Below are 18,797 nucleotides of genomic sequence, written 5' to 3' on the forward strand. Positions count from 1 at the left end.
TATAGATAAATAGGTACTTTTGGCGTCTATCAAAGTTTCCACACTTTAGAAATAGGTACTTTTGGCGTCTATCAAAGTTTCCACACTTTAGCTTGCTCGTCCACGAGCAAATTGTACATTCAAAACCTTCTCATTTAGATGCCAAAAGTATCTAAGCTAAAGATATGCTCAATGATAATCATTCATTCAGTATCTAAGCTAAAGATATGCTCAATGATAATCATTCATTCAAAACACAATCTAAAGATATGCTCAATGATAATCATTCATTCAAAACACAATCTACCAGGAGATGTGAAATCCTTCACACATTCAAAACACAATCTACCAGGAGATGTGAAATCCTTCACAGTATCTTCAAGGAATGATAAAAATGTGCCATACACTGCTATGAATATTCAAACAAAGCGAAACCCCTGTCGGTCACAAGTTGGACGGTTAATTAGTTTTCACAATATCAAGCATGCAGTCCAAAATTTCATTCACCTCTTATTGTGCAAAGGCCTTAAGTTGATCCCCCTAGTGGGAACGATGTACAAAACCTAATCAATCGGCCTCCCTTATCGCCAAAGCCCAACATAAAAGTAAGTGAAAATAGATCCATGGGCCTCTCTTCGCCAGTGGCTTGGGCGGTTACTCATTTTTCTCACTTCCTAGGGTAACATCGTCAAGCAACCCGACTTCACATGGAGCTCCATGATTTTTCGAAGGCAGTGCAATGGGTGCTTGAATCCTAGCGAAGCGGCTTCCCTCATCTCAATTTTCTCATCTCCTAGGGCCATTTTATTGTGAACAACCGACTCCAGATATAACATTTGTATATTTAGGAGACTATGGTTGTTCACCACCTAGCGAGATGGCTTTCCTCGTATCTTATCTCGGGGATTGGCCTTTTTGCCTTTTCTACTCATTTCTCCGAATAACAACCCCTCATGCCTTTTACTTGGGAAGCGGGGATATTTCTCTCAATGCTCACAGAAAGCTCTCCTTTTGCCCCATGTTCTATTCTATGATTATTCAATTCTGGGCTTCGCTTAACTTATCTTTCATAAATTAGGGGTTGTACACTCCCACTTCGAGAGATCCTTAACTAAGGTCTTTACAAAATATGAGGTGAATACCACACAAGCATACAACTTTTCAAAATTTTTAAAGGTCAAGGTAGGGGTACTTCCAAGGTTATTCAAAGAGTAAACTTTTTGGCACAGATTTAGCATTCTCCAAAGATAGAATGAATAACAACACATGCTTGTGGCTTGATTATTTTTCAAACAAATGAGATAAAGCTCTTAATTAAGATTTTCATTTCAAGCACAACTACAGCTCTTTCCACACTTTAGATCAAACATCGTCCTCGATGTTGACATAGAATGTAATAAAATAGAGAAACAACAAAACATGCATTTTTCCACACTTTAAAAGGAAAACATGAGGTTCACATAATAGATAAACAAGGGATAAGAGGTAGATGACCTAGTAAGCATCCCATGTCATATTGCTTCAAAATGCTTGGATGGATGATTCTCATGTTCTTGCAACGAGATCTGCATGGAAATATGGAGTCTACAAAAATAGGGAATTTCAACTCGGATGTTATTTGACATAATAAAGTAAGGATAGTAATAAAGCATGGTAAATAACGGGGTGCCTCCCGGTCAGCGCTACGTTTAACGTCTTTAGCCCGACGAAAATGTCATGAAGATTGTGTTATTTATCTTCCCAGGGTATTAGCTTGCAACATTGGACTGTCCCTTTCGAATTTTCCGTTCCATAGTATTTCTTGACTTGGTGGCCGTTTACTTTAAAAGATCATTTTTCTGGATGCATGATCTCCAAGGTTCCATAAGGAAATACCTTTGTAACGATATAAGGCCCTGTCCATCTTGATTTAAGTTTCCAAGGAAACAATCGCAGTCTGGAATTGAATAACAACACTTTATCTCCCTCAATGAATTCTTTGTTTTTCCTGATATGCATGTCGTGGTAAAACTTGGATCGTTCTTTGTAAGATCTGGATGTCTCATAGGCCAGCAAACGCCATTCTTCCAATTCATTCAGTTGAAACATTCGCTCCTGCCCTGCTATGAATAGATCTTCATTTAGTTTTTTAATGGCCCAATACGCCTTATGCTCGATTTCAACTAGAAGGTGGCATGCTTTGCCATATACCAATCTGTATGGAGTAGTTCCTATCGGCGTTTTATAAGCAAGTCCGGAAGGCCCATAATGCATCGTTAAGCTTGTCAATCCAATCCTTTCTATGCCGAGCTATTGTCTTTTCCAATATGGCCTTAATATCTCTATTTGCATTCTCAACTTGCCCGGTAGTCTGAGGATGATATGGGACTCCCCCCCGGTGTTGTATACCTTGCTTTTGAAGTAATTGATGAGCACAACTGATGAGTGTAAAAAGGGTGTAATGTCGTTCCGCTGAGGATTGGGGCTATGGCACGTAATTGTGTGAATTACCAGGCACTAGAGTATATGAATTAATAGAATCCAAGCAACAAAGACTGAAGGATGTAAAAGAAAGCAATTGATTCAGGTGTAAACTGTATGATAAAGGTATGGGCCAGATTAGGGGGATTGTAATCTTGATGTTCCAACCAACTCAGGATTAGGGAAAGAATAATTAACCAAGGGATATATGGGCAATGCACAAAAGAATTCTACTCAGCTACTTTCGTAATCAATAAGAGAACTACGCTAAAATTGCCCCACTGTCGTGATGCATCAATTATAACCTTAAACACCTAAGCATTGTAAGCCTCCAAAATTACCTCTACTTTCATAGCAGGAAAATTAGGTTGAAATTGGTAAAACTCGAGGTCTCCATCCAACTTTCATTGTAATGAATCCCTCTCCTAGACTAGCAATTAATTGTGGCCATCAATCAATAACAAGTAGAAAGAAATCCCCAAATCAACATAAACCCTAGGTAAAAGATTCAATCCCTTTATGCAATTAATTACCAATTGAACATCAAGATTAACAATGGATACCTAATCCAAACCCATAAACAAACTACTCCCGCATGATGGGAGTAAAAAAAACAAAGCAATAATTAATAACCATAAACATTGCAAGAAAGTAATAAAGGAATAAGAGAACTTAACTGATAAAGAACAAATCCAATCTTCAATCATTGATTCCAATCTTGAAATAAAATAATCTAATGTAAAACTAGTCTAAACTATGCTGGGGAAAATATAAACTAAAAACTAGGGTTCAGAACTCTATAAGGGAACCTCCTCCAATTGTAGAGAATAGGTAGAATATATAGGAGATAGATGGGCCTTGGCCCATTAGGCAACTTATAATCCTTTTCCCATTTGTATTCTTGTTTCCTTTCTTCCTTGTAATTCCCTTTTCTTCCAGAACTTGTCCAAAATGCTCCAAAATTCCTCCTTTGTTGTTCCTTGTAGATAATTCAACACTTGGACAATATAACACACAAACAATTCCCACTTTCACTAGGATAAGGGAAATACAATTAAAATAAGGGGTGAATTATTGTATAAAATAGTAGATATCAACTCCCCCACACTAGAACTTTTGCTTGTCCTCAAGCAATTACCCAGGATAATCTTCTTTCCAAGCAATGAAACTGATCACACTTCCTTCCTGCTTAACCAATCATTCCACCAACCAACTCATGCAACCTAACCTGCTTCAAGAATCATCTCAGAATCACAAGTGAGTTTCCTTCTCAAGCCAATAACCGAGCACCAGAATTAAGGTAGATTAGAACCCTGTATGCACATGTACTCAGTTGAGATTATGCAAGACATGGCTTAAGATGAACTCCCATATACATACCCTTCTTGTGAACAATCTCTTTAGAAATCTTGTTACACTTCTTGCATCATTGTTCCGAAGTGCTTCTGCTTCAACCCATTTGGAGACATAGTCCACTGCGATAAGGATATATTTGAAACCTTTGGAATCCGGAAATGGTCCTGCAAAGTCTAGTCCCCATATATCAAAAATTTTGCACGCAAGTATGTAATTCTGCGGCATCTCATCTTTTCCAGTGATGTTCCCAGTTCGTTGACATCTATGACAGTTTCTGACATAGATTTGAGCATCCCGAAATATTGAGGGCCAGTAGAATCCTGCTTCAAGTGCTCTCCTAGCAGTTCGGTTAGCTGAATGATGGCCCATTCGATGGCATTCTCCAAGGATCTCATGTCCTTCAGCCTCTGTAACACAACGACGAATTATTTGATCCGCGCACACTTTGAAGAGATATGGCTCGTCCCAGAATTAATATCGAGATTCTGCTATTAACTTCCTTCGGGCATGTGTATTCAAAAATTCCGGTAACTCTCCCCCTACAAGATAGTTAGCTAGATCCGCATACCAAGGTGTGAGATAGAGACCCATCAGTTTTTCCTCTGGAAAATATTCATTCACTTCCCTAGTCATATCCTGCCCTTTCTCACACTCTAACCTTGATAAATGATCTGCTGCATTGTTTTCAACTCCTTTACGATCCACGATAGTCACGTCAAATTCTTGCAATAACAAAATCCATCTGATCAATCTTGGCTTTGCTTCTGGTTTAGACATAAGAAACCTGATAGCCGCATGATCAGTATGAATGACGACCTTTGACATTAAAAGATATGATCTAAATTTATCTAATGCGAACACGATTGCAAACAGTTCTTTCTCGGTTGTGGTGTAGGCTTGCTGTGGCTTAGTCAACATTTGACTAGCATAGGCGATAGGCTGAAATTTCTTATCATTTTTTTGTCCTAGCACAACTCCGACAGCGAAATTGCTCGCGTCACACATCAACACAAAGGGTTGATCCCATTTTGGTCCTACAAGGATTGGAGTATGTACCATGACATCCTTTAAATTCTGGAATGCTTTCATTGCGTCCTCGTTTAATTCAAACACTGCGTCCTTTTCCAACAGTTTGGTCAACGGTCTTGCGATTTTCGAGAAGTCTTTAATAAATCTTCTATAAAATCCCACATGTCCCAAGAAACTTCTCAGAGATGTCACGTTGTGCGGTGGTGGTAAGGTTTCAATAATTGTTGTTTTAGCTCTGTCAACCTCAATTCCTTTTTTTGAAATTTTATGTCCAAGCACAATTCCTTCTGTGACCATATAATAGCATTTTTCCCATGATAATGCTAGATTCATTTGCTGGCATCGTTTCAGAACTTTTTCCAAATTTCTAAGGCATTCTTCAAAAGTTTCCCCAAAAATTGTGAAATCGTCCATGAAAACTTCCATGAAATCGCCAATGAAATCTTCGAAAATAGCCAACATGCAATGCATGAAGGTGGCAGGGGCGTTACAGAGACCAAGAAACAGTATCCGCTCATGCCGTCTAAGAAACAGTAGTAACCGTACCCGCTTACTCTTTCAATCATTTGATCTATAAAAGGCAATGGAAAGTGATCCTTACGGGTGGCTTCATTGAGCTTTCTATAGTCAATACAGACTCTCCATCCAGTTATCTTTCTTGTAGGAATCAGCTCCTTGTTATCATTCTCAGTGACTGTGATTCCTCCCTTCTTTGGTACTACGTGAGTCGGGCTGACCCATGTGCTGTCCGAAATAGGGTAGATCATGTCGACATTCATAAGTTTGATCACCTCGTTTTTCACGACTTCAAATGTGTTTGGGTTAAGTCGACTCTGCGGTTGCGCCACAGGTTTGGATCCTTCTTCCAATAGAATTTTATGTGTGCAAATGGCCGGATTAATCCCCTTCAAGTCAGTCATCTTCCAACCTATAGCTTCTTTGTTTCTTTTCAGCACTGTTATCAGTTGTTCTTTTTGTCTTTCTGAAAGATCTGTCGCGATAACAACTGGTAACTCTTTCCCTGTTCCTAAATAGGCATACTCAAGATGAGCAGGTAGAGATTTTAATTCTCCTTCATGCATTATCTCATCGTCTTCTTTCCTGTTCTCGTTTTCATCATCATATTCCTCCTTAAATTCATCAAATTCATCCCCGTCATTTCCAACCATTCCCTCCGAGACTTCACCAACAGAGTTTATATTCTCAACAAATTCAGAAACACAATCATTATTAAGCAAATTAAAACGATTGACCTCTCGGTGTAAAGCAATATGTAAAGAATTAAGTTCATGCTCAAAAGTACTTTCAGTATAACTCTTAGCACCTATGGGACATTCCCAATTAAGATCATGCCTCTTAGCTTTAGGTACTTCACACAGATAATCAATTTCATCATGTACATAATCAACGAAAAAGCATTCATCACCATCTAAAGGATATTTCATCATTTTAGTCACGTCGAAGCTAGCAGACTCGTCTCCTACACGGATAACGAGTTTGCCTTCTCCCACATCTATTAAAGCTCTAGCAGTCGCCAAGAAAGGTCTGCCCAAGATGAGAGGAATTTCCACATCTGGGTCCAAATCTAAGATCACAAAGTCCACTGGAAAAATAAATTTATCAACTCGGACTAAAACGTCTTCCACTATACCCCTGGGGTACTTGGTAGATCGGTCAGCTAATTGAATGCTCATGCGTGTGGGCTTAAGGGTTCCTAGATTCAATTGTCGGTATAATGCAAAGGGCATTAGATTGATGCTAGCACCTAGGTCTGCCAAGGCTCTATTAAAAGTCGTTCCTCCTATATTACAAGGTATAGTAAAGCTTCCTGGATCTTTTAACTTTCTAGGCACATCCTTATGTAATATAGCAGAACATTCCTCTCCTAGCACAACAGTAGCAGTTTCAGCTAATCTCTTTTTATTAGATAGAAGATCTTTAAGGAATTTGGCATACCTCGGCATTTCTCCTAGTGCATCGATGAATGGCATATCAACGTGTAATTGGCGTAGCATTTGTAGGAATTTGTCGTATTTGGCGTTGTCGATATCGGTGCGGAATCTCTGAGGGAACGGAAGTTTTGCTTTTGGCACAAGCGGTGGTTCTTGCATGACTTCTTTTCCTTTCCGAGAAGGTTGTGGTTGTATTTCTTCCTTCCTGAGTTCTTCTTCAAGAGCTCGTTCGGCTTGCGTTGAATTGGTGGTCTCTTCATTGTCCACTCTTGACTCTTCTGTCGGAATGGATTGCGGAGGAGGTGGAACAATGTTTGGAAGTGCTCTTCCGCTTCTCAATGTTACGGTATTTACATCTGTTTCTCCCTGGGATTGGATCATTTCCATAATTTTCGCGAGTGTGCTTTCAACCGTTTGAGGTGGTGAAAGTGTCTCGTGGCGAAGTTCTTGTATTTCTCCAAGCATCTCCTTAGTAATGGTTTCTTTAAGTCTGGCATTCTCCTCCCTCGTTTCTTGGATGAAATCATTTAAACGTTGTTCGAGGGTGGTTCGGTTATTTTCAGGCGAAAGAGGCTGCTCTAAGGAAGTAGAAGAATAGGCATGTGCATATGATCCGTCCACGTTCTCACCACGCGTGTGACGCGGCGTGGAATTGTTCCAGTGAGCTCCCACGCCGGCACATGATAAGCACTGTTTTTATATTTAATTTAAATTAGTTTTTATAATAAATTAGTTTTATTTACTTTGTATTATATTTATTTTAAACTTTATTTTATATTTTATCCTAATATAATAATTATTTTAATAATTATGCTTAATAAATATTTTTGGAGTAATCTTTTTCTTTATATTAAATTGTTTTATTTAATTTAACCTAGTTAATTTAGTTTGTTTTGTTATTCCACAGCCGCCAAGCTTAATTTATCATTTATTATTATTTTAGTTTTATTTTATTTTCTTTTGTTATTTTAGTACGTAGATTAACATCATATTAGCCCCACTTCTTTTTTAATATCATTTGTTCTTTTTTTTTTAAAGCTATGTACGTAGGGATTAGGAAACATCAAATTCAAGACTTGGCCAGTGGCAATTCAGTCGACCGAAAACTGCTGAAACGTGTGGCAACTTCGTAGGCTTTTGCATGGACGAAATTGAATTGATGAGAGGGAAATTAGGGCTGTTTGTTCAGTTGATATTAGTATAAATAGGATGGTTTTTCTTTTCAGTAGGAATCAAGTTTTTACGAATCAATCTATATATATTTTTATTTTGTAATCCTTACGATGTACTGCTGAGTTCATATCTTTCCAATTCGAGGATTATTAAAGTTTGATTCTACAAGACCAGTAAGCTTTATTTAGCCTTAATTATTCTTTGCACTTTATTATCTATATATCTTCTGTTATATTCATATATATGAATTATTGCTTGATTAATTGTTGCAATAGGGCCCATTGTTCAATTGTTAAGTTATTAAATTGCTAGTCAGAACCTTGAATCCGTAATTGTTTAAGTGTTTTGATGTTAGTAGCAAATAGCACCATTTGATTATAACTGATTTTCAGTTTTTGTTATGAAGATATATAGTCTAGCTTAAATGAACCGAGCTTATGAGTTTGTTGGCTAGGATTGGTAGTCTTTCTAATTCGATAATGCTGGTAGTAAATTAAATCCTAAGAGCTTGTTTAGGGTTGTTTATTAGCTAGGGAAGTAATTGAAGAGCTTGTTTTAATTACCGACGAAGTAAGGAAAGACAGGTTGTTAGAGCTTGTTTATAACCATAACCAATCTAGTAAAGAGTGAAGTTAGTTTGGCTTACATATCAATATTTGTCTTGTTAGAATTAAATTGATATTATTCCTTGGGTTGGATACTATTTGCCATTGACATTCACTTGATAATTATTTGCTATTTGATATTATTTTCCATTTTCCATTTTATTGTTACTATTTAAGTTTCTATTCTTATGTCATTATTTATTAAATTTATTGCTAAAGATAAGTCTAACCAGTCTCTGTGGATACGACCTTACTCATCGCTATTACAATTCAAATAAGAGTAAGTATTTATTATTTGTTGGTTTCGACACCCATCAAATTTTTGGCACCATTGCCGGGGATTGGTGTCAATTAGATTTATTTTTATGCCACGTTCTTCTCGTACGGGTCAGTTGCAATACGATCCTGAGATTGAGAAGACTGCAAAAAAGTTAAGGAAGGAGACTAGATTGCGTAAAAACAAAGTGGTTTCTTCAACATCTGTTCAATCAACTACCACAACTGAATCAATTGCATCTTGTTGCGATTCTGAAAAAGAGCAAACAATGGCCGAAGAACGAGCCGTAGCTGAAGAACAAAGAACTTTAAGGGAGCTTTCTGCACCGAATTTAAATCAACAACCGCTTTGTATTCAACATCCTGCCTTAGAGGTTGGTTTTGAATTAAGGTCAGGTTTGATTCAACTACTCCCAACATTTTGTGGTCTTGAAAATGAAGATCCACATAAGCACCTAAAGGAGTTCCACGTGGTGTGTTCGAGCTTCAATCCTCAAAGAGTGACGGAAGATCAAATTAAACTACGTGCTTTCCCATTCTCATTAGCCGATAGAGCAAAGGATTGGTTATTTTACCTTCCTTCAGGTTCAATCAACACATGGGATGAAATGGTAAGACTATTTCTTGAAAAGTTTTTCCCAGCATCACGAGCTGCTAGGATTAGAAGGGAAATATGTGGCATCAAGCAAAGAGACACAGAAACTCTCCACGAGTACTGGGAACGCTTCAAGCAATTGTGTGCTAGTTGCCCTCAACATGGAGTTTCTGAACAACTCCTAATTCAATACTTTTATGAGGGATTGCTTCCCATGGAAAGAAATATGATGGATGCAGCCAGTGGAGGTGCTATAGTGAACAAAACTCCTTGTGAAGCTAGAGATTTGATATCCATAATGGCTGCCAATTCACAACAATTTGGATGCAGACAGGACACAACTTCTAAAAGAGTGAATGAGGTGAACATTTCTTCCCTTGAGAATCAAGTATCTCACTTAACTACTCTTGTTCAACAATTAGCTCTAGGAGGTACACATCAGGTAAAAGCTTGTGGGATATGTGCTGCTACTGGACACCAAACCGACATGTGTCCGACACTTCAATATGATTCTTGTGAGCAAGCTAATGCAATTGGAGGGTTTCCAGGCCAACCACAAAGAAATTATGATCCCTATTCAAATACATACAACCCAGAATGGAGGGATCATCCAAATTTCAGCTACAAGCCACGTCCACAGTTTCCACAATTTTCACAGTTTCAGCCTAGACAACCCATTCAACAACAACCTCCATCTTCACAACAACCATCTTCTAATTCAAGTATGTCATTGGAGGATATTGTTAAGTCACTTGCCACTAACACACAACAATTTCAACAACAAACACAACAATTTCAGCGAGACACACAACAATTTCAGCAACAAACACAACAATTTCAGCAAGAAACAAGAACAAGTATTCAACACTTGGAAAGTCAGATGAGCCAGCTAGCTTCTACTGTGAGTAGATTGGAGTCTCAAGGTAAGTTGCCCTCACAAACTATTGTTAATCCAAAACAAAATGTGAGTGTTTTTACCCTGAGAAGTGGAAAAGAGTTGGAAGACCATACTCAAGTGCAAAAAACACCCAACCGAGATGAGGAAAATGAAAAAGAGGTCCATCAACCTCAAAATGATCAAAAGCTTGTCAAAGAACATCCAAAGTCTTTGGTAATTCCTCCTCCTTTTTCTAGTAGGTTGGCCAAATCCAAGAACGTCGAAGAAGAAAAAGAAATACTTGAGACATTTCGAAAGGTCGAGGTAAATATTCCTTTACTTGATGCTATTAAACAAATCCCTCGATATGCTAAGTTTCTTAAGGAGTTGTGCACAAATAAAAGAAAGTTGAAAGGCAATGAAATGGTAAGCATGGGAGAAAATGTTTCAGCTATTTTACAAAAAAAGTTACCTCCTAAATGCAAAGATCCAGGTATGTTCACTATCCCTTGCAAAATTGGAAATGTTAATGTTGAAAGAGCAATGTTAGCTCTAGGAGCTTCAATTAATGTGATGCCTTTATCTATTTATTCATCTTTGAATGTTGGCTCCTTAAAAGAAACTGGTGTAATTGTTCAACTTGCTGATAGATCGAATGTTTATCCTGTCGGGGTTCTAGAGGATATTTTAGTACAAGTTGATGGATTGATTTTTCCTGCTGATTTTTATGTGCTAGATATGGAAGAAGACAATTCTCCCAATTCCTCATTGATCTTATTAGGAAGGCCATTTTTGAAAACATCTAAAACTAAAATTGATGTACATGATGGTATATTGACAATGGAGTTTGATGGTGACATTGTTAAATTTGATATATTTAATACTACCATGAAACATCTGAATGGCATGTCATCTGTTTTTGTTGTGGATATTTTATTGCCAGAAGATAATTGTCATTTGACTGGTGGTGATAAACCGAATGTTGCGTTGCATAGAAATCCTAACTTTGAGGATGTGCTTGGAAGAAAATGGCGTCTAGCCAAAGACGTTAAAGAAAGGCGCTACTTGGGAGGCAACCCGAAGGGAGTTTATTCTACACTTCCCTTTATTTGTTTTACATTTTTATTAATTTTTCTCTTATCTTTACATTCTATTTAACATTGGGGACAATGTTAAGAATAAGTGTGGGGAGGGGATATGATTATTTTCTTCTCTTCAAATTGAAAAAAAAAACAAATCTTTCTTTTTTCTACTAAAATTTTCAAAAAAATAATAGTATTTTTACTAAAATTCATAACATAATTGAATAAATGGTCTTGCATATTATGAGTATTTAATTAGTGTTTTGTTTGATATGGTGGTGGCTAAACTAACCAAGCATGAACCTGTGAGATATTTGAGCCTTTGACTGACACTTCAGTCCAATTATTTTATTCTTGTGTGATATCTTCCATAGACTTGTATCTCTAGAACTTGCCTTGATTCTCTTTAAAGCTAATTTGATTCATGCATGATTTTTAATATGATTAAGGCCATCTTTTATTTTTAGCCTCACTAGCCAAATAGTCTGTTCATACCCTAATTATTTTCCTTTGTCAGCCACTTTGAGCCTGTCAACCGTATTTTTGTTCTTATTGAGCCACATTATAATAAGCCTCATACCTGAAATTAATTTCCTTAACCTTGCCTAGAGGACTAGGGGAGCTTTGATTGGGTAAATGAATAAAGATTGAGTGTGGGGAAAGAAGTTGGCAAAAGTGTCTAAAAGAAGTGAGAATAATGAAGTTGTCCTTGGACTTCTATGAGCTTTTTGGTTGGTATTTTCAAAAAGAAAAAAGAGTTGATGTAGTTGTTTCGATTTGATATTGTTTCTACACTAAAGAGGGTGAAATGTGTGGTGGAAAGTGTTTTTCTTCTACTACAAAAAAAAAAAAAAATTCAAAAGAAAAAGAAAAAAAAAAGAAAAGAAAAGAAAAGAAAAAACGAAAAGTAGCCATACAAAAAAGAGAAAATGAAATTATCATTTTCTGGTTGTTACTAGTATTCCTGCTGAATAAAGTATGAATAGTTTGTGATCTTATGGGATGTGATAGTTTATTTGGTTGGAGTTATCAAAATAACAAGAGAGATTGGGTTCATTTGGTTTTTATTTTTGAGTTAGTTCATTCAATCATGCTCTTCTAGTTTTGAAGGCTTTTTGAACCACTTTTCCAAATAATTCCTACCCTTTGCCCTTAGCCCCATTACAACCTTAGAGAAAGTCCTTATGATTTGATCATGCATGTTATCTTGTAGTGGAGAATGAGAAGATATGCAAGCCTATGGTAGAGCATTTCTATAGGGATTGATTTGAGTAAAATTTATACACCCTTCAAACACTTTTGAGTGACGAGTGATATACCCGTGAGGGCTTGGTTATTTAGTTTACTCCATTTTCAAATAAACTGCTAGCTAAGCATTTATAATTTGTTTGAGACCAATGTTCATGAAGTGTTATGAGTTTATATATTTATGTTTTCTTAAATAATGTTTTTGTTTGAGGACAAGCAAATGATTAGTGTGGGGAATTTTGATAAGCACTATTTTTATATTTAATTTAAATTAGTTTTTATAATAAATTAGTTTTATTTACTTTATATTATATTTATTTTAAACTTTATTTTATATTTTATCTTAATATAATAATTATGTTAATAATTATGCTTAATAAATAGTTTTGGACTAATCTTTTTCTTTATATTAAATTGTTTTATTTAATTTAACCTAGTTAATTTAGTTTGTCTTGTTATTCCACAGCCGCCAAGCTTAATTTATCATTTATTATTATTTTAGTTTTACTTTATTTTCTTTTGTTATTTTAGTACGTAGATTAACATCATATTAGCCCCACTTCTTTTTTAATATCATTTGTTCTTTTTTTTTTAAAGCTATGTACGTAGGGATTAGGAAACATCAAATTCAAGACTTGGCCAGCGGCAATTCAGTCGACCGAAAACTGCTGAAACGTGTGGCAACTTCGTAGGCTTTTGCATGGACGAAATTGAATTGATGAGAGGGAAATTAGGGCTGTTTATTCAGTTGATATTAGTATAAATAGGATGGTTTTTCTTTTCAGTAGGAATCAAGTTTTTACGAATCAATTTATATATATTTTTATTTTGTAATCCTTACGATGTACTGCTGAGTTCATATCTTTCCAATTCGAGGATTATTAAAGTTTGATTCTACAAGACCAGTAAGCTTTATTTAGCCTTAATTATTCTTTGCACTTTATTATCTATATATCTTCTGTTATATTCATATATATGAATTATTGCTTGATTAATTGTTGCAATAGGGCCCATTGTTCAATTGTTAAGTTATTAAATTGCTAGTCAGAACCTTGAATCCGTAATTGTTTAAGTGTTTTGATGTTAGTAGCAAATAGCACAATTTGATTATAACTTATTTTCAGTTTGTGTTATGAAGATATATAGTCTAGCTTAAATGAACCAAGCTTATGAGTTTGTTGGCTAGGATTGGTAGTCTTTCTAATTCGATAATGTTGGTAGTAAATTAAATCCTAAGAGCTTGTTTAGGGTTGTTTACTAGCTAGGGAAGTAATTAAAGAGTTTGTTTTAATTATCGACGAAGTAAGGAAAGACAGGTTGTTAGAGCTTGTTAATAACCATAACCAATCTAGTAAAGAGTGAAGTTAGTTTGGCTTACATATCAATATCTGTCTTGTTAGAATTAAACTGATATTATTCCTTGGGTTGGATACTATTTGCCATTGACATTCACTTGATAATTATTTGCTATTTGATATTATTTTCCATTTTCCATTTTATTGTTACTATTTAAGTTTCTATTCTTATCTCATTATTTATTAAATCTATTGCTAAAGATAAGTCTAACCAGTCTCTATAGATACGACCTTACTCATCGCTATTACAATTAATATAAGAGTAAGTATTTATTATTTGTTGGTTTCGACACCCATCAGCACACACGCGTGTGGATCTCGTGGCAGGATCACAGCTCGCAAAAATTTCAGGATTTTGATGTTTTGGCTCGTCGCAATGCATTGGAGGGTAATAAGAAGGTATCTCGTGAGTAGGTTATCTCTGGGGTTGAAAATGTTGTGTTACGTATGCTTGTTCATGATAATAAATTGGTAGAGGAGGTAGTGAGTACGGGAAAGAACGTGGGTAGGGAAAATGGTAGTTATGATGGTATTGAGGTGGTGGGTATAAAGGTTGGGGTGATGAAGGGTAGTAGGGATTTCTTCCGTATGGTATATGACTGTGGTAAGCTTGATCATTAGGTGGCAGTGGATCCATGATTATATCGAAAAATTCCTGCAAACAAATTTTCAGATATGGAATCAGAGTACAAGAGGTAGCTCCTTTCACAGATTAGCTCAAATAGTGTGTGGTTGGGTGCGGAAGTGTAATTAGTAATAAAACAAGTCAAAAGAAAAGAAAGTAAACAAGTTATCCAAACGATTCAAGGTAGTAAAATTTTAAATTCACCGTTTGCCATCCCCGGCAACGGCGCCATTTTGAAGGAATGTAGGTGTAGTGGGAATTTCATGTGAAGGTATGGAGGGTGTTAAAACGAAGAGTCATGAACAACCCGAGTGTCGTATCTCTCACGGATGGCAAATTGGAGAATATACGTCTTTGCTACCTTGGTTTGTTTGAATAACGTTAAGATGGATCATGTGGATTTTGGTAAAAAGGAAATATTAAGAGGGCAAAGGTTAATGGAATAAAGAGGTAAACAAGGGAAATAAAGGCGGATGGGGCTAAGATGTCATGGAGATTGGGTCAAAGCACAAGGTAGAGTGTTGATTTCTTTTGAGTTACGGTTGAAGGAGCTTGGAACATTGTCCTGAGTGGCGTCACACTCAAGCTCCCAATCCTCAGTCGGTTGGGGAATTTTATCAAACACTTTGTGTACAAGTTCACTCCGGATCTCATCTTCTCAGATTGAGAGCGGGAGATGTGGGTAGTGGGCTACATCTCTTTGCTATATGTCGCCAAATAGATGATCCTATACTCTTGGAGAGATCGGGGCCCTCGATTTAACAAGATCATACAAAACATACTCACAAATTCAACATTCCCCAAAGAAATCAAACTCATTCATCAAATTAGATCATGAACACCAATCATCCATTCAATCTAGCCCCTATCCTAGGGATTAGCCTCTCATAGGCTTCAACAACATAAAAGCATCAAAATAGAAAAGCATATCTACAAGATCAATGTAAAAAGCAAACAACTTTAAGGAAAAAGGAAAGGCAAGAGTAATCCAAAGAGAAAACAAATCTTTAATGAAAGAAATTACCCAAAAGATCTTCAAAGCTATGGAGATCTAGTTCTCTTCTCCAAGGAGCTCCTCCTCCTCCCCTAATCCTCTCTAAACCTAACCTAATATTTGGAATAGAAAAATGTGACAAAAGCCTCCCTAAACCTAGCTAAAATGTCCCTTAAATACTAAAACATCGCGCAGATTTTCTGGTGCCGCCCCACGTCTGCCACACGCGTGTGGACTAGCGTGGATGGTTACTGGAATATTTCCACGCCAGCTCACACGCGTGTGAGGCTCGTGGGCGTGATTTCTTCATTTTCGTTTCCTTTTGTTGTTTCCGGTTTGGTCTTCGTGTGCTCCCATGTGGATTGATTCTTCCTTTCAATGATTTATGCTCCTTTTTGGTTGATTTCAGCCTTCATTCCTATGGGAATTCTTCAAAACACTCCACACAGAACTCATTTGCAATTTGTTAGTAAAATAGCATGTAAACACGTAATTGCACTCTCTAAGACTTATTTTTAGCAAGAAATCGACTTAATAAGTTATAGATAAATAGGTACTTTTGGCATCTATCAAAGTTTCCACACTTTAGATTGCTCGTCCACGAGCAAATTATTCATTCAAAACCTTCTCATTTAGATGCCAAAAGTATCTAAGCTAAAGGTATACTCAATGTTAAACATTCACTCAAAACAAAATCTACCAGGAGATGTGAAATCCTTCACAATATCTTCAAGGAATGATATAAATGTGCCATACACTGCTATGAATATTCAAACAAAGCAAAACCCCTTATGGTCACAAGTTGGACAGTTAGTTAGTTTCCACAATATCAAGCATACAGTCCAAAATTTCATTCACCTCTCATTGTGCAAAGGCCTTAAGCTGATCCCCCTAGTGGGATCGATGTACAAAACCTAATCAATCGACCTCCCTTATCGCCAAAGCCCAACATAAAAGTAAGTGAAAATAGATCCATGGGCCTCTCTCCGCCAGTGGCTTGGGCGATTACTCATTTTTCTCACTTCCTAGGGTAACATCGTCAAGCAACCCGACTTCACATGGAGTTCCATGCTTTATTTTTCGAAGGCAGTGCAATGGGTGCTCGAATCCTAGCGAAGCGGCTTCCCTCATCTCAATTTTCTCATCTCCCAAGGTCATTTTATTGTGAGCAACCGACTCCAGATATAACATTTGTGTATCTAGAAGACTATGGTTGTTCACCACCTAGCGAGATGGCTTTCCTCGTATCTTATCTCGGGGATTGGCCTTATTGCCTTTTCTACTCATTTCTCCGAACAACAACCCCTCATGCCTTTTACTTGGGAAGCAGGGATATTTCTCTCAATGCTCACAGAAAGCTCTCCTTTTGCCCCATGTTCTATTCTATGATTATTCAATTCCGGGCTTCGCTTAATCTTATCTTTCTGAAATTCGGGGTTGCACACTCCCACTTCGAGAGATCTTTAACTAAGGTCTTTACAGAATATGAGGTGAATACCACACAAGCATACAACTTTTTCAAAATTCTTAAAGGTCAAAGTAGGGGTACTTCCAAGGTTATTCAAAGAGTAAACTTTTTTGGCACAGATTTAGCATTCTTCGAAGATAGAATGAATAACAACACATGCTTGTGGCTTGATTATTTTTCAAACAAATGAGATAGAGCCCTTAATTAAAATTTTTATTTCAAGCACAACTCTTTCCACACTTTAGACCAAACATCGTCCTCGATGTTGACTTAGAATATGATAAAATAAGGAAACAACAAGGTATGCATTTTTCCACACTTTAAAATGAGAACATGAGGTTGAAAGAATAGATAAACAAGGGATAAGAGGTAGATAACCTAGTAAGCATCCCTTGTCATGTTGCTCGAAATGCCTGGATGGGTGCTTCGCATGTTCCTTTAACAAGATCTGCATGGAAATATGGAATCTACAAAAATAGGGAATTTCAACTCGGATGTTATTTCGACATAATAAAGTAAAGATAGTAATAAAGCATAGTAAATAACGGGTTGCCTCCCGGTCAGCGCTACGTTTAACGTCTTTAGCCCGATGAAATTGTCATGAAGATTGTGCTACTCATCTTCCCAGGGTATTAGCCTGCAACACTGGATCGTCCTCTTCGTATTTTCTGTTCCATAATATTTCTTGATTTGGTGGCCGTTTACTTTGAAAGATCCTTTTTCTGGATGCATGATCTCCAAGGTTCCTTAAGGAAATACTTTTGTAACAATATAAGGCCCAGTCTATCTTGATTTAAGTTTCCCAGGAAACAATCGCAGTCTGGAATTGAATAATAACACTTTATCTCCCTCAATGAATTCTTTGTTTTTCCTGATATGCATGTCGTGATAAAACTTGGATCGTTCCTTGTAAGATCTGGACATTTCATAAGCCAACAAACGCCATTCTTCTAGTTCATTCAGTTGAAACATTCGCCCCTGCCCTGCTATGAATAGATCTTCATTTAGTTTCTTAATGGCCCAATACGCCTTATGTTCGATTTCAACTGGAAGGTGGCACGCCTTGCCGTATACTAATCTGTATGGAGTAGTACCTATCGGTGTCTTATAAGCAGTCCTGAAGGCCCATAATGCATCGTTGAGCTTGTCAACCCAATCCTTTCTATGCCGAGATACTGTCATTTCCAATATGGCTTTAATATCTCTGTTTGCATTTTCGACTTGACCTATAGTCTGAGGATGATACGGGACTCCTCCTTGGTGCTGTATACCTTGCCTTTGAAGTAATCTTCGCATGGGTACATTCCGGAAGTGTGTCCCCCTATCGCTAATCACAATCCGAGGTACTCCAAATCTTGTGAATAATCTTTTCAGAAATCTTGTTACACTTCTTGCGTCATTGTTGCGCAGCGCTTATGCTTCAACCCATTTGGAGACATAATCTACTGCGATAAGAATGTATTTGAAACCTTTGGAGTCCGGGAATGGTCCTGCAAAGTCTAGTCCCCATATATCAAAAATTTCGCACGCAAGTATGTAATTCTGCGGCATCTCATCTTTTCCAGTGATGTTCCCAGTTCGTTGACATCTGTCACAATTTCTGACACAGATTTGGGCATCCCGAAATATTGAGGGCCAGTAGAATCTTGCTTTGAGTGCTCTCCTAGCAGTTCTGTTAGCTGAGTGATGGCCCATTCGATGGCATTCTCCTAGGATTTCATGT

The 18,797-nt window shown here is 37.0% G+C and overlaps 2 protein-coding genes across 2 annotated transcripts; one reads left to right on the top strand and one right to left on the bottom strand.

Moving 5' to 3' along the window:
* Positions 1–8,919: 8,919 nt before the first annotated feature.
* Positions 8,920–14,608, top strand: LOC116029679. Its single transcript, XM_031271725.1, has 2 exons — positions 8,920–11,349; positions 14,402–14,608. The coding sequence occupies exons 1-2, from the start codon at positions 8,920–8,922 to the stop codon at positions 14,606–14,608; spliced, it is 2,637 nt and encodes an 878-aa protein (XP_031127585.1).
* Positions 14,605–18,370, bottom strand: LOC116029680. Its single transcript, XM_031271726.1, has 2 exons — positions 18,016–18,370; positions 14,605–14,642 (listed from the first exon to the last, which is right to left on the bottom strand). The coding sequence occupies exons 1-2, from the start codon at positions 18,368–18,370 to the stop codon at positions 14,605–14,607; spliced, it is 393 nt and encodes a 130-aa protein (XP_031127586.1).
* Between the last annotated feature and the right edge of the window lie 427 nt (positions 18,371–18,797).

This window comes from Ipomoea triloba, chromosome 9 (assembly GCF_003576645.1).
Source record: "Ipomoea triloba cultivar NCNSP0323 chromosome 9, ASM357664v1".
Taxonomy (NCBI): Eukaryota; Viridiplantae; Streptophyta; class Magnoliopsida; order Solanales; family Convolvulaceae; genus Ipomoea; species Ipomoea triloba.

Excerpts from the sequence above, each read along its gene's own strand:
- LOC116029680 (XM_031271726.1), bottom strand. The coding sequence starts at position 18,370 with ATGCGAAGATTACTTCAAAGGCAAGGTATACAGCACCAAGGAGGAGTC. Across the intron at positions 14,643-18,015 it reads GAATGAACTAGAAGAATGGC|GAATTTTTCGATATAATCAT; the intron begins GTTTGTTGGCTT and ends ATTTGTTTGCAG.
- LOC116029679 (XM_031271725.1), top strand. The coding sequence starts at position 8,920 with ATGCCACGTTCTTCTCGTACGGGTCAGTTGCAATACGATCCTGAGATT. Across the intron at positions 11,350-14,401 it reads AATGGCGTCTAGCCAAAGAC|GTTATCTCTGGGGTTGAAAA; the intron begins GTTAAAGAAAGG and ends TCTCGTGAGTAG.